This window comes from Lynx rufus, unplaced genomic scaffold (assembly GCF_022079265.1).
Source record: "Lynx rufus isolate CCGP_SWC_20201006 ecotype Redwood Valley unplaced genomic scaffold, mLynRuf1.p SCAF_10, whole genome shotgun sequence".
NCBI classification, from domain to species: Eukaryota; Metazoa; Chordata; class Mammalia; order Carnivora; family Felidae; genus Lynx; species Lynx rufus.
In genome coordinates, this window is record NW_025814824.1 from 26404222 (window position 1) to 26427221 (window position 23000).

Here is a 23000-nt window from a genome sequence, read left to right on the forward strand (position 1 = left end):
TCTACAATGTGACCACTCTGCTCACCTGCTCGTGTTTTCAGGCATATCAAGCTATTTTTCTTTCCTGAAACACCTCACCTTCTTATCAAAATTAGGGCGCTTTCTCATTTTCCTATCACAGTTGTACATCTGAGGCAATTTTAAATATATAAATGTCAGGAAAAACCAACCAGCTATTTGGTGCTAGCATCAAAGCACATGATGGGTTTCTGGTGGTTTGATTTATAAACAAAATTAGTTGTAAATTTTTTAATTAATGGTATTATCATATGAACTCTTAAAACATTTTGTTGTGTTACACAACAAAGGTAAGAACTACAGAATATTCATATCAAAAGAGACCTCAGAGATAATCTCATGCAGCTCCCTCATTTCTGAGATGAGGAAACTGAGGCCAAGGGCTGGGCAGTAATAGGACCGAGACTAGAACCCCAGACTTCTGATGCCTGTTCTAGTCCTGTTGCCCTTACAAAACATATATGAAGCAAAGGAAAATAAGAATAATTGGCATTTTGAGTGAAGAAGACAGACTTACTGAATTGACAGATATGTTCATAATAATTAGACTCTGGCATTGCTGTTATAGTCACCAAGGGACAGGTGTTTCCAGACAGGGTTTCACATAACACATCTTTTCGAAAATAGATTTGCTGAGGATTGTGTGCTGATTCCAATTTTTGAAGATGCATCTTGATAAAAATTTAAAAGCAAAGTATACAATCATTTAAAAACTCCCTAAGATAAATAGAAATAAATGCATCCAGATCTCGACATAACTAAAAGCGAATCAGATTCCTAATCCCTTCTCTGAAACCCTCAGGGAGCCAGAGGTAGTTCAAACATCAGTTATTTGGGGCAGTTGAGAAAGGGCATAGCTACAATGCATACGCCATTAATTCTGCAAACCCCCAATGGGGGTGGCCGTAGCAGCCTGTAATAAGCCCATCATTATTTCTGCAGCAAAACATGTGAGGAGTCACTCAAAGCGGGATCAATATTCTAAATAAGCTCACATCAATTCAGGCCAGGCTGCCAAATGGGCTAGGAGAAAGCTTTTGGTTTTCAAAGCCTTTTGAATTTTGAAATTATAAGTGACTGTAGACCAGCAGAATGGGGTATGTAGCACAAAAATTTTTTAACAACTTTTCCTGATTTCAAGATTCATACAGGTTCAATGTAAAATGTCTAGAAGACACAGAAAGTACAAAGAAAAAATTTTAAACACCCATAACTGCATCACCTAGATTACTACTAACAAATACCAATGTAACCTGCTTTTATCACTTAATAATTTACACACACACACATATGTTCATCATTACAAACACTATATCAGATCATTCAACAAGTGAAATATGTGTCTTTTGAAAACACAAGTTTTAATGGTTTTAATGTATGGTTATCCCATAAATAAACTGTTCAGTCCCTTTTTTTTTTTTTTTTAAGATACTTGGTTTCTAAACTTTTGCCTATGTTCATTCACATAATCACAATTGACTATGTGCCCACTGTTTCTGTGAGGGACACTGCCCGGGGATGTGTGAATGAATATACCCTACCTTTGGAAAAATACAGAGTGCTGTGAGAGCCTGTCATCAGGAGTGGGGAGCCTAGCTGAATCTCAACAGTGTGGAAAGGTCTCCTAAAAGAAGTTACATTCAAACCAAGATCGAGAGGATGAGTGAGGAGGGCAGAGGGGAGTGTGGCAGGAAGAAGGAAGGTATATGGGAAGACCATGATGTAAGAAAGAGGAAGGGCATCTTACAGGACTGACAAAAATTCATTGCAGCCAGACCGGGAAGAGTGAGAAACAGAGACTTAACACAGACTGAAGGGCCTCACAGGCCATTCTTTCACAAGGAGCAGCATATATACGCATACTGGTAATTTAGATAATGAAGTGACATATGCGTAACCATTTAAAAAATGAACAGGTATATTTTTTACTGTGAATTAATACCATGGATATTAACCAAGGATGAGGATACACTTTAAAGAGTTATTTTAGGCCCATTTAAAGACAAATATTAAGTAATAGTGCAAACAGTATGAGGACATGACAAAAATTGTTACAAATAGTAGGGAAATGATAGAAATGAACCACAGTAAGAATCTCAGACTTCATAAAAATGGCAAAAGAAATCACTAAGAAGCCCATCACGAAGCCCTCCTGCTCCAGTGTGGGGAAAGGAGGAAAGAGGACAGAAGTGAATTCTAGAACACCAGTTAGAAGAGGTGGCAGAAGTCCAGATGAGAGACAGCAATAATGGCTGGAAAGGTTGTGGCAGCAGCACTGGCAAAAGGAGGGGAATTTAAAATATACTAAAAAGGTCACATCAGTAAAGAACAATAATATGTAACCCTGTGTGTAACAGCACTATATACTTTGATGCTGTATTATTCAGCATGGAAAGATAACTGATAACACCTTTATTGTAAGTTGTAACTTTTATTAAAACAAAGTCAGCCACACTGAGTGTTCTAAGCTTTGCTCTCTCTTCTGTTCAGTGGAGTATGTTTCTCTTCTCTTCCCCTAATAATTTGGAAGCTTGTTTCTAATCATAGTGTTCCAATCTCTCTCTGGGTAAACCAATCATACCTCTTTGATCCATAATTATTACAAAAGACTTTCTGTACTAAGAAGAAAAAAATCTACCACAGTAACTACTTGATTAATTTTTTAGTTTTGTTTTACAATGTAAGTACTCAAACATCTCAAAAGAACTCACAAAACAACTCTTACATCTTAAATTCTAAAGAATCTGGATCTAGAACTCCACACCAAACCACTAAAAGAAATTAATTCCCCACAGAAAAACTTACACATTTTTCTATTGCTAGATTTTCTATGAGATTCAATGCCTCTCATTAAACAAGTGGAAGTCTCACCTAGTTAATATGTGTAAATCATGGAATCTTAGAGAACTACAGATTTCTATAAAAAGGTGGAGAGTAAAAATCTTTTAAAATTTCCTTAGTATTTCTACTAAATAAAAATAAAGACTACATTCCCATTTTACTCCCTTTAATGTTTTCAACAAACATGGTATTATTTTCTAAAATATTCAGCACCGGATCTTTTCATTTTATTAAGATATTTAATTAAAACCCGTCTTCTCCCAATTATCTGACACATATGCATAGAGCACAATAAGAGTCATAATATAACTTAATGAGTTCTCACCTGTAAAGTTGAATATGTGTATGGATAGTGATAAGCAAAGTAGCAAACATCATCTTTATGTGGAAAATTGACAGTGAATGTAATTGTATAGTAGGATTTTCCCTTTTGCCCACCTGCAGCAACTGAACTTCTTGAGAAGTGATTTCTGCAACAGAAAAGCACAAAACCTGTTTACTTCTTCCACACAAAAGTTCCGAATCTCCTTACTTCTTTATGAAACAGAACTTCAGGTGGGAGGAAACACACGGTTTATAAGGTTAGCTTAAATATTCTATACAAATTAGAGTTGGTACTACTGAATCAGATAAATGCTATCAGCCAACATCAGTTTTCATTTCTGAATTTACTATCAAATGGAGCTGAGACTCCTCATCAATGAAAAGCTTAGAACCTAATTCCTTGTTACCATACACATTACCGGATCTTGGCCAATTATCATCAATGGTTACTACCACCATTAGATGGAAGGCTAATGACCATCTTTAAAGCAGATGGATCAGGGGACAATACCTAAATTCACTATCAATCTTAAGGCTACAAAAAAAAAAAAAAAAAAAGAAAGAAAGAACCAGACATGATATGTTTCCGGACGTAAGGCAATAGGAATTCACGGCACCAACTATGAAGTATTCTTGCCAAAATCAAACCTGAAGTTGATCAAGCTTCTAAATCTAACTACTAGTTTATAGGCAATCAGTGAGATAGTAGAATTCATTATCACCACAGGCATGCAATCAACAAAACCCCAAATGTGGAAACTCTGGCATGACAGATGACCCAGTTTCTCCAACAAATAAAGGAGAAATAACAGAAAAAAAAAGGGGGGGACCTAATGTTGAAACAAACAAACAAACAAACAAACCTGCTGAAACTCTAAAACAACACTTATGAGACAATTGGGGAAGTCTGAACAATGACTGGGTATTTTATTGTATTACAGAATATTCTTAAGTGTGATAAAAGCATTATGGTTAGACGGTCTTTAAAAAATCTCTAAGAGATATGGGGTGCCTGGATGGCTCAGTTGGTTAAGCATCTGACCTCAGCTCAGGTCATGATCTCACTGTTCCTGACTTTGAGCCCTACATCAGGCCCTCTGCTGTCAGCTCAGAGCCCGCTTGGATCCCCTCCCCTCTCTCTGCCCTTCCCCTACTTGCACTCACGTGCTCTCTCTCAAAAATAACAAAAAATTAAAAAAAAAAATCTCTAGGGGCACATGGGTGGTTCAGTCAGATTTAGCATATGACTGTAGCTCAGGTACTTATCTCGTGGTTCATGAGTTCGAGCCCCACACTGGGCTCTGTGCTGACAGCTCAGAGCCTGGAGCCTGCTTTGGATTCTGTGTCTCCCTCTCTCTCTGCCCCTCTCCCACTCACTCTTTGAAGTATTTATGGATAAATATGATATCTGGAAATGCTTTTAAAAATTCAGTGTGGGGTGCCTGGGTGGCTCCCTCAATTGAGCAGCTGACTCTTGATTTTGGCTCAGGTCACGATCTCACAGTTGAGACAGAGCCCCGCATCAGGCTCTGCAATGAGCATGGAGCCTGCTTAAGATTCTTGCTCTCTCTGTCCCTCTCCCCAGCTTGCGCTCCCTCTAAAATTAAAAAAAAAAAAAAATCTTTATTAAAAAAAATTCAGTGTGGAGGTAGGAGTGAAAGTATTCCTAAAGCAAAGCTAAACATGTATTGATAACGGTTGAAACTGGGTGAGGAATACATTATCCTATTGCTTACTCTTACAAATGTTTGAAGATTTCCATAATAAAAAGTTTTTAAAACTACACATTACTTTCCAGACTTTAAGTATCACTGACATTTGATGGCCTAAAGATTGTCTATCAACCAACCTAATCTCTAAAATTTCAGATCATCTTCTATTATTTAAGTCATGAACTGAAGAAAATCCATGACCAACAACTAGATTTACTTGCACACACATAAACATGAACGGTATTTTCAAACCAGTATAGTCTTCATTCACTTAGCCACTATATCTTGAATACTCAATGACAAGGTGCTGTGGGCTGACAAAAACACAAAAACAAGTTCCAGGGCTAGTCCTTGCCAACTCTTTTCCCCCAAAAGTTTAACATCTAATCAGAGAGGTATCGATAACCCCACATTAGAGCTATATATTTTATAAGTGACATTCTCTTATATACTGGTGGAAGTCCTCTTACTCTCATTTTGCAAATGAAACAAACAAGCATCCAAGGACTTAGCTCACATGAAAAGTTAAGACACATGCAAAAATAGTAGATTTTATCTTCACTATCTGGATTTCAGGCTTCAGGAAAGCAAGTAGTGCTTGCTGCACAGAAAACAGTTAATAGGCATCTGTTGAATTGACCTGAATTCCAGTTCCAGATCTGGAAGTAGCCAAAAGAAAAAACAAAAACTAAACAAATGAAAATCCTCGCCATCCCCCTTACACAGAACAGAACCACCACCTGTCATGTTACAACCATTCACTTGATAATGTGGAAAAGAAAAACATTCATTGATTGATTATTTCTATTCCAACTTTATGAGAAAGAGATAAGTAAGAGTATTTTTATGTTAGCCTAGCAGTAAAACAAATAAGAAATTTATACAAGTACAGATGAAATGCATATAATCTTATATTTCTATCCCTCATTTACTATTGATTTTGCTAATACAAGTAAGGGGGAAATCCTACTGAGATGAATTCCAAGGAACACTGTCTTTCTCAGAAAGTAATAGCACTTAAGATGCAGGTTTTTCTAAAACCTAGAGTCAGAATCTTCTGATTTCTGAAGGAATATTAGTGCTACTTAAACCCAAGATAAAAATTCAAAATCCACTAAACAAAAATGTCAGGATTAAGATTAATAACAGAGAAAACACAGGGAGGTCAAATGAATTCAGTGGAGGAAGTTATCTAGAAATATATTACATGCAGAAACAGTAAAAATGAGAAGCAAAGGATATGATAATCCCAGATTACTTAGACGTGAAGTTGCAGAATAATCCAATCATTCCACTGAAGCAGTAAGTGATTTCGAGCACTGATTTCTAACTTGATTAAGTAGATGACCTATCTGAGGTCAAATTGAACTGTATAAATTGACGTAAGGTAACTATGGGATATACCTCCAGGTAAAATATTCTGGAAACTAAGATGAGGTAAATATTTGTATGCAGAAAAGAATTATACTTAATATCATCAGAACAACAAAAAGCCACTGCAAATTATTTCCTAGAATTCCTAATTTCCGTTTATTCAATGAAGTTTACATGGCTTAAAAGCTAAGAAAGTTGAGGACACATAGCTATCTAACTGGTGGAGACAAGATTTGGATTAAGTCTGTCTGTCTATAGGACAGGTTTTATTTCTACTAAATTTACCACCTCAATGAATCTCAAATTTTAAAGGACTCTGTTAGAGATAACAGTAAAGTATATCACCACAGTTCAAATAATGCAATAATGACTCTAGTTTCTAATCTTTAAACTGAAACAGAATCAAGATCAGATCCCCTTCTGTCAGCTGATATCAATATTCTTAGAATACTTACTTGTAATAACAAATGTCAGTTCCCACACGAATCCACCATGGTCTGGCATTTAATGCTTCCTGAACCGAATACATGAGTGGTTGCATACCTTTGACAGAGAGATTTAAAAAAAAAAAAAAGAAGAAGAAAAAGAAACAAAGAAAGAAAAAAAATTCTTCTCAGAGCTTCTGAGTTAAAAATTAATCATTCCATTATAGAAAGCACCAAATGTTCAGGAAAGCTAAAAGAAAATACATTTCAGTTTTTAGTATATATAAAAAAAAATATGAGATATTTCTTTACAATCTCCTAAATCAATCAATGATATGCTTTTAATCCCAATTTACCTAAAATCAGATTTCAACTTTAGTGAGAAATCATTAAGCTTTTTTCTATTACCTTTTCTATATTAGATTAAAAATGGTAAGTAAAATGTATTCCTTGGAACAAGTCAAAGAGTCAAAAATATATGAAGAAACAGTATTTGATCATACTTCTAACTCTCCAGGGATCCCCGTCTACACTGAGGTTAAGGGAGAAAATGCCACCAACATGTTAAGATTGTTTTCTTCTTCAAACTTCTCCACACAAATATGTGCTTATAGGAAGGAAAATGTAAAGGGAGTATTAGCAAAAATAGGATTAAATATATAGCATATTTTCTTGGGTAGTTTCAGAAATATATTCTACATATAAACTTTAATATTATCCAATTTCATAAAATCGTGCACTAGGCTTCTAACTAGAACTAATGAAATTCATATGTTAAGTTTAGAAATGTTGACAAATTTTACTGAGATCTGATTTGACTTTCCTTATATTCTAACTTAAAGATAGAACAATTTTTTTTTTCATTTTCCTGCTACAGAACCATTTTGTTAAATTTAGCTCTGAGTATTTTAATTAGTGTTTCATAGTCTCTTGGGTTTTGTACATATGTAAATCGTATAATTTGTAACTTAAAGTATTTGGCCTCCTCTTTTAGTATTTGTATCAGTCACTTCATTTTCTACTTTTACTGTATTAGAAAAATGATACAACCTTACAAGTGATTCTGCATATAGAAGAGCACAACTCTGTCTTGTTCCTAATTTTAATCAAAATGTTTTACCACTCAATACAATATTTGCCAATTTTTTTTTTGCATATCAACTGTATCATGTTTAATAAAAAGAGGTAACATTGAATAATCTCTATGTGCTAGACACTGCTCTAAGCATTTTAACATGTGTTAATTCATTAAATACAACAACCCTCTGTGGCAGGTGCTATGATTACTCCCATAAGTGGAGTAGTTTCTTTCCTAATTCTTATTACACTTGTTTTAATTTATTTTTTTTTTCAACGTTTATTTATTTTTGGGACAGAGAGAGACAGAGCATGAACGGGGAAGGGGCAGAGAGAGAGGGAGACCCAGAATCGGAAACAGGCTCCAGGCTCTGAGCCATCCGCCCAGAGCCCGACGCGGGGCTCGAACTCACGGACCGCGAGATCGTGACCTGGCTGAAGTCGGACGCTTAACCGACTGCGCCACCCAGGCGCCCCTTGTTTTAATTTATTTTATCAAATGCCTTTTCAGCATCCACTAATAGATTCACATGGCTTTTCTCCTTTAATCTGTTGACAGAATAAATTATGTTGATAGGTTTCCTATGGCTATCTTTGCACTGCAAGAAAATGCTATTCTTTTACTAGTATATAATTATGTTAGCTAAAATCTTATTTAGAATTTTTGTATCTAGGGGTGCCTGGGTGGCTCAGGCAGTTAAGTGTCCGACTTTGGCTCAGGCATGATCTCAGTGTTCATGGGTTCAAGCCCCACTTCGAGTTCTATGCCCGCATCTCAGAACCTGAAGCCTGGTTCGGATTCTGTGGCTCTCTTTTTCTCTGCCCCTCCCATGCTCACACGCTGTCTCTCTCAAAAATAAATAAACATTTAAAAAAACAGAATTTGTGTATCTAAAAACTGGTCTTTTTAAAAATTACCTTTACGAAGTATCAGTATAAGACTATACTAGCTTCAGAAAAATATACTGAGAAGCTATCCATTATTGATTGGAATAAACAGCAGTACAATCTATTCTTTAAAAGGTAAATATAATTCAGCTGAAATGCCATCTCGATAAGGTGACTAATACTTTTTAAATTTCCTTTTAAAAAGTTATAGTCTGTTCAGACTCTCTACTTTTTTTAAAGTTTATTTTGAGAGACAGTGCACAAGCGTGCAAGCAGGAAAGGGGCAGAGAAAGAAGGAGAGACAGGATCCCAAGCAGGCTCCACACTCTTATCCCAGGAACCTTGAGATATGACCTGAGCTGAAATCAAAAAGTCAGACACTTAACTGACTGAGCCACCCAGATAACCCCAGAATCTCTACTTATTACTCAATTCTGGCATATTTTATTTTATGTCTATCATTATTTACAGCATTAAAAAAAATTCATTCTCTTCCTTTTGGTTTATTTTCTTGTTTTTCTACTATCTTGAGTACTTAGTTCACTTACTTTCAGTCTTTTTTATTATAAATAATGCAAGTTATTAAATGCTTTCCCGCCAGCTCCCAGCTTAGCTATGTCACGTAAGTCTATAAAGTGTCCTCTTTTGAAGGACTTTCTACGTCAGAGTTGTTCAATTGAACTTCCTACCAGAACAGAAATGTTCTGTACCTGCAACATCCAAGTTGGCAGCGGCCTGCCACACGTGGCTAGTAAGGGCAGGCGATGAGCCCAGTACCACCAAAAAGTAGAATTTTTAATTTTAAATTAACTTAACTTAGCCACATGTGTGTGCTAGTCACTACCATACTGGACAGCATGGTTCTACAGGATTTGTAACACCAATTTTAAATTTCAGAGGTTTTTTGTTTTTGTTTTTTTAAGGAAGAACTTTACATCTCCAAGTACCCATTTTTTGTTCAACATTTTGTTGATTTCCATTAGTATTTTAAATCACAATGAAATCTGTAAAATCTCTGAGCTTTTTAGTCACCCATAAGTTTTGTCTGTAACAAAAAAAGTTAAAAATTTTTAAATGTTTCATGAACATAAGGAAGATACCTTCTTGTGCTCCGTCTATAAAGCAGACCTTTTAAGGTGAAAAACAACAGTACTTACATCCAGATTCCGTAAATATAGCTCACTGCACAGCCAAAGTGCATTACCCACACACTCCCAAATAAAGTATTTGCAGGGTCTAGTTCAAATGGATTCTTTCATACACTTCATCAAACACTCCAACTCATGTGACATTCTATGTCACTCACATTTGTAATGTGACTTTTTTGCAGTTCTTCTGTTTTATCCTTCTGTTGGAGAAGATACACAGGCCTTCTGCCCCATGTCCCTAACATGTCTCAGTTTCATAATCATACTATGTCACACTATTTCTTGAAACCCATTTCAATTTTTTTAAGGCAGAAGTCCAAGATCCCACCAACTTCCAGTTCTAACATGGATGAGATGCTTTCCCGAAATGCTCCTCAACTTTCCTCCTGTTAACACTGGAATCCCAGATTAGCTCCACCATTTCTCCCACTTCCCATCTTACATCTCACTCTGTTGGCTGCAACACATCTTCAAATATGTTCTCAAACTGGAATCCCAATGAATCCCAAAATCAAGCTTGTTGACTACATTATTCAAATTTTCTGTATTGTTATTTGTGTTTTGTCTTCTTGATATGTTAAATTCTGAAAGGGGTATTTTAAATTCTCACAACGACTGTCTTCTAATTAAGTTGTATTTCTTGGAGCTTTTGTTCATTCTCTACAAATGCTCTATGGTTATGGTCCTTGCTGTGCTGTATAAAGGTTTGTGTTCTGCACAGCAAAAGAAATCATCAACAAAATGAAAATGCAACCTACTAAGTGGAAGAAAACACGTGCAAATCATGTATTTGATAAGCGGTTAATATCTAAAATATATAAAGAACTCCTACAACTCAACAGAAAAAATAACAATCTGATTAAAAAATGGACAGCCATTAAATAGAAGGAAATCTTGCCATCTGCAATAACATGGATGGACCTTGAGGGCATCATGCTAAGTGAACTAAGTCAGACAAAGACAAATACCAAAATACCATATGATCTCACATGTAGAACCTAAAAAAAAAAAAAAAAAAAAAAAATCTCATAGAAACAGAGAACAGATTGGTAAGGCAAGAATAAAAGTGGGGGTGGGCAAAAAGGGGGGAAGTGGTCAAAAGGTAAAAACTGCCAGTTATAAAATAAGTAAGTCCTGGGGATGTAATGTACAGCACAGGGACTGTAGTTAATATATAAATACTACATTTCATACCTGAAAGTTGCTAAGACAGTAGCTCTTAAAAGTTCTCATCTCAAGAAAAACAAATTTATAACTATGTGGCAATAGATGTTAACTAAACTTCTCAAAGGGATCATTTCACAATATATACCAATATTGAAACATTAGGTTATACATCTGAAATTAATAGGTTATATGTTAATTATACCTCAATTTAAAAAATGTTTGTGATTATTCTACATCTTCAAGAACTGCAACTTATAAATACACAGTATCTATTTAGTGCTTTTGATCCTGATTTTTTCTTTGTCTGGATGGGAATGTAAATTGGTGACACCTTTACAGACAACAGCCATGAAGGCCCTTCAAAAATTAAAAATGTAAATACCATATGACCTGCCAATTCCACTTCTGGCATTAATATTACCACTTTTGCTATATTTTATTTGCATTTTCCTAGTTTATCTCTGCCCAATCATTCATTTTCAACTTTTCTTTGTCATTTAATTAATACCCTCCTCACCCCCACCACTGTGTAACTTTTTTAGGACATTTCAACTCATAATTAGTGATGACAGACGTACATTTCATGTCATTCCTTCCATCTTATTTTCTTTCTACTATTTCATGGGTTTTCTTCTTCTTTGCTTTCTTATTATTACTGGCTTGGTTGATTTCTCCACATTTTTTTCTCCATTATTGGAAGCTTTCTGTTGTACTCTTCAATTCACTTCCCATCCTCATCGTTATGATTAATTGGTATTTCTCTGATACTGTATCAATAACTAAGCAATCCCATCAAGATAAGTTAACCTTCACGTCTCCCATATCACCCCCTTTAGAACATTTTTACTTTTGACAGATTTTATAAATTTCAAGACTTCTACCTTGAGATCTTTTTCCTCATTTATTTTTCTCACAGAGGGTTCAGGGAGAATATAATTCTGAATTCTACATACACAAAGTCTATGGCAGTGACAAACAAATGACACACTTCGCAAAAGACATTTGGCTGTCCTCTAGCTTCCTGTGCCACCGATGAGAAGTCCGACACTAATCCACCTTTCTCACGTGCAGAACAACACAGTGATTAAGAGCATGCAGTCTGCAACCAGACTACCTGGATTTGAATTCCAACTTCACCACCTACCAGATGCGTGATCCTGGGCAGATTACTAAAGCACTGATGCCCTCTTTTTCTCTTCTGTAAAATGGATTCTGTTGTATGGATTAAGAGTACCACATGTGTTAGCACTTAGAACAAGGCCCAGCACACGGTAAATACTCAATAAACATTAGCTGCTGTAATATTATCATTATTTATGTAACCAGTTCTTTTAAAGTGGAAGTATGTTAAAATTTTCTCTTTATATTTGAAACTCAAGTATTTCACTGGTACATACAACAGATTCCTATCTTCTTTATTTCTTCCTAGGAATCACTGAGCCATTTTAATCTGAAACTTCAAACTCCCCCAGGGGCTCCTAGGTGGCTCAGTGGGTTAAGCGTCAGACTGTTAATTTTGGTTCAGGTCAAGATCCAAGGTCATGGGATCTATGCGTGGAACATGCTTAAGATTCTCTCTCTCAGGGCACCTGGGTGGCTCGGTTAAGTGTCCAACTCTTGATTTCGGCTCAGGTCATGATCTCCAGATTCAAGTCCCATATGGGGCTCTGTACTGACAACGCGGAGCCCGCTTGGGATTCTGTCTCCTGTCTTCTTCTCTCTCTGCCCTTCCCTCACTAGCGCTCACTCATGCATGCTCTATCTCTCAAAATAAAAATAATGACTCTATCTCCTCTGTCCCTCTCCCCAGCTCACCCTCTCTTTCTAAAAAGAAAAAAAAAGCGGGGGGCGGGGGGGAAGAAACTTCAAACTCCTCCAGACACACAAAACTCATAATAATGGTTGACTACAGTAAGGTTCCAGCTGAAATCAACGGTACATTAGATTTATTGAAGTGTTCTAATTTTATAAAAGACAATGTATTCTATTACTTTTTAAATGATAGTTAATTATGATCACAATGGAAGAGTGACATCTTAAAATTCCAACTATCATAAAAACCATTTGAACCAAAGAGGTTGTCCTACTAAGAATCAATCAAATGAGGTAACTCAGACTGAATATACCACAATCTACTCGACCTGACATTTTGGCTATATCTGAGTAATTGATATGATCATTAGCCAAAGGATAAACCTTTATATACATAAAAAATATGCCAAGAACTGTCAATCTTGTCACTTGAATACAGACCACCAAAATATTAAATTGCCATGGTGAAGGCAAAATCCAATGGCAGTAGCTTCTAACAATATCTAAGTAAAAGCCAAAGTCACATTGAGTAGATGCTAAATGACAAGTACAGATACAAAAAAAGACAAGGTGTTTTAGTCCCTATTCATCAAATGTATGATGAACCACATATTCATGAAATTTTCAAGTTGAAGCTAATACCCTCATTTAACAAGGAAGGGGGACAAAAAAAGTTTAAAATGGAACTTGAATAACCTACAGCCACCTATCACAAGTTGCATACGTTATCTGGACTGAGTGACTCTATGGAGAAAAAAATGTATGCTTATCATATGGCTAGTACAACAACAGAGATTTATACTAAAAATAGGAAGATCAGATTGTTGGTCTAGGAGATAATGGTAGCCACTTGAGTCTACATCCCTACACACATCCTTACCACCAAAAAGGAAATAAATAAATTCAACAAGCAGCACAAATAAAACCCAGGCTTTCATCATTACTAGAAGACAATATAAAAACTTTAAATCACCTGTTAAAAATGGGCAAAGATACACCAGGCAAATGGAAACAAAGTAGGAGTTGAAATCCTGAGATCAAAGTAGATTTCAGGCCAAAAAATAATAAATGAGACAAAGAAGGAACTTTATAAAGTGATCATTCACAGTAAAATATAATAATAACCAATATCTATGTACCAGATAAGACCAATCTCCTAAGTAAAGCAGAAATTACAGAATACAGAAGACAGAAACATACTATCAATAGTAGACTAACACATCACTCTAGGTACACCACAAACCAAATGAACAAAAATGAAGAAATGTATACAGAAGATCTAAAGAACATAATAAGGCAAATCTTAAATACGGAACACTGTATCCTTATATATACACAGAATATATATACCTTCTTTTAAGAGCACGTGAGATAGTCACAAAAAATGATCACATATTAGATCAAAAGGAAATGTCAGAAGTTCCATAAAAGAGAAATACTAACCAACAAAACTGTCTAACCACCATGTAATAAAACTAGAAACTAAAAATAAAATTAACACTTGGGGCACCTGGATGGCTCAGTCAGTTTTTGATACAGGCTCAAGTCATGGTCTCACTGTTGTGAAATCAAGCCCCGAGTCGGGCTCCACACTCGAGCCTGCTGGGGATTCTTTGTCCCTCTCACTCTGTCCCTCCCCCATTCACATGTGGGCACTCTCTCTCTCGCTCAAAATAAATGAATAAACATTAAAAAATAATACTAATAAAACAAAATGAACACAAACAGGGAGGACACACATGCAGGGGAGGTAGGAAGAAAGGCTGAATGAAGGGAGGAGGACATCTGCCCAAAAAGGCAGCAGAAAGATTGTAACATACACTGGAATTGATCAGGATTAAATATATTAAGGATAAGGGAAGTTCACATTCTCCACGTTGAAGGACGTTGTAAATATAGGTTAAAAAAAAAAACACACACACAGAATAAAGCCTGTGGAATTGAAGGTATCAGTGTGACCTCATAGAGACTGTGTGGGGGTGTATACACATAACACATACACACAAACATAAACATATATATACATATAGAGAAACCACTACAAATGAAAATTTCTATATAAGTACTTATACACACATACAGTCCTCAGCTCTGTCTACTAAGAGGTCCAATAACAATGTACACACTATGCACACAGACCTTGGTTTTTAAGTACCATTCACCACTAAAACAAGCCGGGGCTCTTCCAAGAAATGATTGATACCAGGCTGGGGCAGGAAAAGGCAAGATGCGCCTTGGATATGTATGCCGAAAAAGCAAGGATGCCCATACAGAATGATAGGGATGTGTCAAAAGGACACTGAAGCCAGTATGAAAAGGATCCCACTGGCCAAATATTGGGCAATTTGAGCATAAAAATAAATAATGAGAGAAACAAATTACAACCTACTAAGTAAAAACAGGAACCCAATCTGGGTTTATATTAACATAGTAAAATCTGATGAGGAAAAGATATTTACATAGTTTCAAAGTACTTCCACCTAAAATACTTTATTAATTATAAAGAGAAAAGGGGTAACTTTATAGTGGAAAGGCTAGCAGACTCCAAGTGATAAAATTATTATTATCAGTAATGGGACAAACAAAATCTGGGATGTCACCAGAGTACAACATCACTTCTATAATATTCCTGCCAAAGATACCTAACTTGAATGGAGTCACGAGGAACAAGAGACAACTCCAAGTCGAGAACTACTCTACAGAATAGGAGTTCTGTAATTTTCAAAAGTGTCAGGTCATATATGTTAAGGCCTATAAAACTGTTCCTGACTTAAAGAGTGTAGAACTTGACAACTAAATACACATGGTTTGAGCAGAATTCTCTTGCTATTATAAGGATATTATTGAGAAAATGGGTGAAACTCAAATGAAGAGTCTATGGATTAGACAGGATTCACAAATCAATTATTTCCTGACGTTGGTGGTTATATATATATTTTAAAAATGCCACTGTTTATAGAAAATATACTAAAAGTATTCTAGGGTGATAAGGTATCATTTCAGATCCTCAACATCTGGAGTCAGGGTGTAACTTTTCCGTGAATTTGAAATTATTTCAAAATAAAATATTTAGAAATAGTTGATCTTGTATTAAACTAGAATCTTCTTGACATATATTTTGTGCATGTTCATTTTATGTTCCTAATGGGATCTTCATAGTTCATCCATCCATTGCCTCATTCATTTAACAAATGTTTACTAAACATCTGTTAAACGCCATAGTGTAAACATGGCAGTCAGCAACAGTGACACTGTCCCTGATCAGATGGAATGTATAAACAAGGGGGAGGGGGCAGGAAAGAGATTAATAAGCTACACTTATAAACAACATAAAACTGTTATGAGCACTCCAAAGGGAAAAATTACAAGGAACATTTATCCAGGAGATTCATCCAGCCTGAGGAGTCAGGGAATACTTCCTTAGTCAAGAGATAGCTCAGCTCAACTTCCAAGTATGGAATTAACTAACGAGGGCAAGGTGGGAATGCTACAGACTAGACTCTAAAATTCTATTCTGCTGATTCCACACATGTTCAATTTATGTAAGGAGGTGGTTAAAAATCTTCATGTATCTGGGAGACATGGCTAAGGGGAGGAGCAGGGAGAAGGAAGGGTTAGGGGGTAGGATGAGAAAAAGAGTGCAGAAGTGCCAGGGAGGGAGCTTGCCAAGGAAAGTTCCAAGTTACTAAAATGCAAGACTGCCATCTAGTGGTAATTTGAGCAAACCCCTTTCAAGTAATGGGGGGGTGTGTGGAGAGAGAAATGGATTACAACAGATGTGACATTATTATACAGTGATATAAATTCTCAAATAAAATTCACAAATAAGATCATTCACTTGTGAGAAAACTAACAGAATCACCTAAAATATCCCCAGGAAAAGGGCAATTTAGGAAACAAAAACAATAGTAATTCTGCCCCTTTTGGGGGCACTGTCAAAGAATAAGCCATCTTTGGACATATTTGCTTAGAACCCAACACTAAAACCCCAAACCAATCAAAAAAAAAAGATGTCCCAATCAAAAAAAAGAGAAGAAATAAAATTAATTAAAACTAATATTACTTCTGAATTTCAGTCATGGATGGCAATTAAACAAATCCTTTCAGCTGAACAAGATTCTACTGCAAATATTTTGTCATCAGTACCATCCCTGGAGTGAATTCAAAATTCAACCCGATGACAACATCAACTACATAGCTAGTTGCAATTTCTTAAACTGCTGAATTCCAGCTTACTAAAATATTAGTCCCTTCTTTCTACTGATGTTAAGACAAACCAAGATTTCCTTTATGTTGTACTAAACAAACCTAACAGAGTTTCACTTAAAAAAATTATATCTGCCTAAGAGCTCATTTCACAGCTATAACCAACTTCCTAGTTAAATACTTACAAGTATATGGCAATAAAAGGAAATCACAAGAGACCACTTCTTGTCAGAATTTGGGAGAAATCTCTACTAAACTTAAGGCAGATGGAAAAGGACTGAGAAAATCCAATGCAGAATATGCCTCATGCTCTATTTTTTTATATACATATTTTGGATTTCCACAATGAAACAAGTGTTGCACTACACCTTAAAGAGTGACAGACAGAACAATCAAGAAGCACAAAAATAGCGTAAAAATCTAAATGTATCAATTACAAAAAGAATTTTAAGTTAAAAGCATGTTAAAGACAAGGGTCAAACAATAAAATGCAACCTCTATTTATAAGAAACAAAGATGTATCAAGCAAATTTAAACCAAAACATTGTAAAAATAGAATTCAAGGTTAAATATACTTAAGTATGACTATTTTATACTGTTCAATGGTATATACAAAATAAATATGGAAAAGTTACAAACTATGTGCCAAATAATGCTGCTTAAACACAAAAAAATATGTATGTTTTCGTAAATGAGGACTGGACAGAAGCACAACAGAACTGAAAGAAAATTTTTTTAAGTCTTAGGCAGATAGGGTAAAAAATAAATAAGGACACCAAAAGCTGAATAAATGGATTTATAACACTAAACTAACAATGTACATGAAATTATGCTTCCAGCAGAGAATATATATTATTTTCCAAGCGCCCATGAAAACAAAAACTGACCAGATAGGAAGCTTAAAAAACTGTTCCAAATCATAAATTTTATATGTATGTGAACAAGATTCATTAAAATTTGAAAGTAATGAGAAAAATTTTAATCAAAATAATCTAACCAACCACGAATATAACAAATGTCTTCCAAAATAATTCTTGCATCAAAAAGGATACCAACACTACATACAATTAGAGGCAACCTACAAAATAACAAGGAGTCTTAATATTAAAATCCAGAGGGGAAGGGGATACAAAATAAGTTATAATTAAGAGCAAATTCAAGCCCTAGATGCTTGATCATCAAACAAAAATAAATTTAGGTAAACAAACTAGAAGCTAAAAAGAAGAAAAAAATCAAACTGCAGAGAGGAAAAGAGAAAAGTTAATTTTAAAACTTTTAACGGAAATAAGGAATAAAACCAAGAGCTAGGTTTTTAAAACACTAAATTATGTTTTAAGCACACACGCAAGGGAACGAAGCAAGAGAACAGGCAGCACACACAGTGCAGACATCATACAGAAATCCCTGCTAGTGAATTCTGAAAATCTAAATGTCATTTATATAATAAAATGTAAATCATCACGATTGCCACAATAAGAAATAGAAAACTAGACTACACCAAGTCACGGAAATCTGAAGAAGTTATCCAGACTCTCCTCCCACCCAAAAAGGAATACGCAGACAGTTCTAGAGGTGCGTTCTTTCCGAATTTCATGAAGACATGTATATGCTATTTAAGCTGTTCCAGAACACAGGGTGGGGAAATAAAAGCTTTTTTATTTAAGTGTTCAAAGTTAGCATCAGCTTGTTTGCAAAACTGGCCAAAAACAACCCTCCAAACAAGAAACGGACTTGTCTAACTTACAACCAATGATGTAAAGCCTTTAAACAAAATACTAACAAATCAAAAATAGTTGTATATTAAAAGATTAACTCCCATGGCAAAGTGGATTTATTTCTGAAACCCAAGGATGATTTGATATTAGAAATATTATTAATACAATACAGCACATTAATAGCTCATATTATACGGTCACATCACATTAATAAACGCAAAAATAAAATACTTTCAGTTTTTAAATCTTAGTAAAAGTAGAAATTTTTTTTTAAGAATTTGTTTTTATTTTTGAGCGACAGAGAGCATGAGCAGGGGAGGGGCAGAGAGAGAGGGAGACACAGAATCTGAAGGAAGCTCTAGGCTCTGAGCTGTCAGCACAGAGCTGGACATGGGGCTCGAACCCACAAACCGCGAGATCATGACCTGAACCGAAGTCGGACACTTAACCAACTGAGCCATCCAGGCGCCCCAAAATAGAAATTCTTTACTATGAGAAAGAATCTGTACCTCAAAAAAAGAGCTAGGGTATTTAATGTAAATACTAGCAGCATTCACATTAGAGTCAAAACAAGGATGCCCAATGTCTCCTTTTTATTGTAAACATTCTCAAAATTATATCCAACAGCTACAAAACAATGAAAGATACACAATATAACTACAGATAAGGAAAAATTCTAAGGACATAGCAAGAAAATCCGCAGTATCAATTCACAAACTATGAAAACTAGTAAGAACGTTCAGTAAAGAGGTCATTTTTCAAGTGAACATATAAAACTTGACAGCTGTCTTAATTATAAATAACAAACCTGAAAATGTTTGAAAGTACTCTTTCAAAATAGACACCAAAAGAAAATACATAAAATACTTAAGAATGGAAGTAAATAAAAATGAACAAAACTAACAAAAAGAAAACTAAATAGCGGCACCTGGGTGGCTCAGTCAGTTAAGCATCCACCTCTTGATTTCAGCTCAAGTCATGATATCACAGTTCATGTTTTTGAACCCTACCTCTGCTATCAGCGCAGAGCCTGCTTGGGATTCTCTCTCTCTCTCTCTCTCTCTCTCTCTCTCTCTCTCTCTCTCTCTCTCAAGAAATAAAAATAAACTTAAAAAATTATTTAAAAAAAACTAAACTTAAGAGAGGGCAGAAGAAAATGAATAAACAAAACTATACACCATGTTCCTAAGCAGTGAGACTTAATATAAAAAATTCAATTTCTCTCAGATTATTCTATGAGTTTAATGTAATTGAAATCTTCTGGCACTTAATAAAACTATTCTGAATAATATTTAGAATAAACAATTCTGGAAAAATAGGTAGAAAAATTCAATTGTTTTTGAAAAAGACTACAGGATGTTAAGCTGTATTATAAAGTCAGTTACACAGCAAAGGATGTTACACTAGACAGAAAGGTCAGGATCATTAAAATCAAGTGGTACCAGAGCAACAAACAGCTTCCCCCCAAAATGCTAGTCCATAGCTTCTGAGAACTGTATTGTTTCAAACCAGAGGGGACAAATAATATGACTAGGAGGTCAGAGTAATTCAACCCAGATTCAAAAAGTTAGGAACTAGGAGCAAGTCAGAGTGATATCTTACCAACCAGCTTCCAATCTGTGTTTGCTAACCAGAGCATTTTCTTTTCTTTTCTTTTTTAATATTTATTTATTTTTGAGAGAGAGAGAGAGAGACAGAATGCAAGCAAGGGAGGGGCAGACAGAAGGAGACACAGAATCCAAAGCAGGCTCAAGGCTCTGAGCAGTCAGCACAAAGCCTGACACAGGGCTTGAACTCATGAACCACGAGATCATAAACTGAGCTGAAGTCGGATGCTTAACCAACTGAGCCACCCAGGCGCCCCATAACCAGAGCATTTTCTATACGAGCTACCACAGAGCAGCCATTCACAATGTCTTCTAAGTGATGTTTCCTCTCCATTTTTTACTAGTGGGTCAGGAACAGAGTTGCAAATGAGGCATAAATGTAAATAAACATTTAACAAATAACTCAATTTATCAACACCATTTTAAATCTCTTTGGAGAAAGAATGGGTTCAGTTGTAGCTGCTTAACTACTAACAATAGGATTAAGTTAGACCCCAAATTCACAGAATTTACCAAAATAAATCCTGGATGAAGTTAAATATAAACACCGAAAGCATATTATCAAATGCACTTCAAAAAGGTTGACCTAATTTAACACTCCTACCAGCACAGTAAGTATCCTTTTCCCTAGTTTTCAGCAACATCTGTTCATTTGCTTTGAGAAATTCTACTTAGAGAAATTTATGGCAAAGCAATAATCATAAACATACACAAAAGCAAATAAGTAAGGGTATCAACAGCACAGCTTATAATTTTGAAATGTTGAAAAAGACTTAATAAAATCCCGAACTGTACATTACTCAATAGAATATTATATAAACATTAGTAATGATGTCACTGAAAATACTGAATGGCATGAGAATAGTTTCGGGTGAGTTTTCATACTCTAACCCCAATCTATGAAAGGATAAAATTTCATTTTAAAATTATGTGAATGTAAGTCTGAGGATTACAAAATGCTAATTAGTGGATTTTCTCCCCTTCTTACATTCTTCTCTAAACAATTTTTAATTTACCAAATCCCCACATTAAAGATCCACTGCTTGATTATCAGAAAAATAAACATATTTACAGCTGGCAGACAGAGGAATTCCACTTCTGTAGATTTGTAACTAAATAATTATACACACAAATATTTTGTACAATAATGTTGATCTCAGCATTATTTAAAATAGAAAATAATTAGAAGCAGCTTAAATGTACAACAGAAAAAGGTTTGGATAAATAAGTTACAGTACCTCTTGTAGGATGTCCATTATACTCTGTTTTGGAGAAATATTTCATGACCAGAAAAAAATGTTAACAATATAATGTTTGGTTAACATACAGACTATAAAACTGCATGGGATACAGGCTTATTTTTTAAAATAAATACAGAATTATGTAGATGTGGAAATCATATATTGCCATATAAAATAGGCTGGAAGGACACAACAATATTAAAGTGGCTATCTCTGGATGATGCACTGTGGATGGTTTCAATTTTCTTAACACCATTCTGTTACCCAAATTCTCTATAAAGTGAGTTTGGAAAGTGTGATAGACATACAAAAATACCCAAAGGGCAAGGGCTAAGAAGCAGGGGAAATTTTAAAGTAAAGCAGCCATCTGTCCCATTGTTTTGATTTGGTTTCAGTTTGCAAGTTTCAGTTTATTTATTTTAAACTTAAAATGATACTAAAGGAAGACATTATTTTATCACATGGAAGTACTGATTTAAAAATAAAAATAGGGGCCCCTGGGTGGCTCAGTCGGTTAAACAGCAGACTTCGGTTCAGGTCATGATCTCACGGTTCGTGGGTTTGAGCCCCATGTCGGACTCCGTGTGTCATGACAGCTCAGAGCCTGGAGCCTACTTCAGATTCTGTCTCCCTCTCTACCCCTCCCCGGCTCGCAGTCTGTCTGTCTCTCTCTCTCTCTCTCAAAAATAAAAATTAACATTAAAAACATTTTGTAATTAAAAAAATAGAGAAGCACTGCTCTACAATGTAAGTTTTTAATTTTTAAAATTAAAATTATAATAAAGTTTAAAGTAGTAAGAGTACTATTTTATAAAAGTGAATAAATGAATGTAGTTGTAAAGATGTCATCCACCTGCAGGCACTACAATTTGAAAATTATACTGGCTATCATTTTAGGAATAAATAGGCTTTTATATTTATATACTCTTAAGGAGCACCCAAAATACAAACATACTTCCACTTAAGTAACTGTCCTTTCCTCCTCTAAAATATTATGTCAGCACTATAGTTACAAGTTAAATAAGGAAAACATGAAATTCTTTCATTTTTTACTATTATTCTGAATGAGTTTCAAATAAGGTAATTTTTTTAATTGTATGAAGGTTTTAAGATCAAAAATAGGTCAAAATTATTTTCTAAGAAATACAACATTCAATGATTACTAGTTAGGCCCCAAAATCACAAAAATAAAGAATGTGAAATAGATTTTATCTATTAGAATAAAATATAGAATATTCACATCACTATTCATGCAAAATATAAGCACTGACTCCTTGGTCAAAATATATTTAAAATGCACTATTTAAAATTAGATTACTTAAAACGTTTAAAAACTTTAAACAATTTTATAACTAACCTAGATATTATGCTACATAATCTTCCTTTCATTATTGCATTAAATTAGTGAATCTGATTAAAGCTTTTATCCCAAACATGTAATCATC

General features: G+C 35.0%; 1 protein-coding gene across 7 annotated transcripts in view; it reads right to left on the reverse strand.

The window, feature by feature from the left end:
* Positions 1-23000, reverse strand: part of AGTPBP1 (ATP/GTP binding carboxypeptidase 1) — a 202476-nt gene that overhangs the window by 27082 nt on the left and 152394 nt on the right. For all 7 annotated transcript variants that reach the window (XR_006966288.1, XM_047102959.1, XM_047102983.1 and 4 more), the window contains exons 18-20: positions 6725-6812; positions 3185-3329; positions 536-689 (exon numbers count right to left, since the gene is read on the reverse strand). Coding sequence is in view for 6 of the 7 variants with exons in the window: in XM_047102959.1 (XP_046958915.1) it covers positions 536-689; positions 3185-3329; positions 6725-6812 (387 nt within the window). In the remaining variant the exon portion in view is untranslated. The remainder of the gene's footprint in view (positions 1-535; positions 690-3184; positions 3330-6724; positions 6813-23000) is intronic.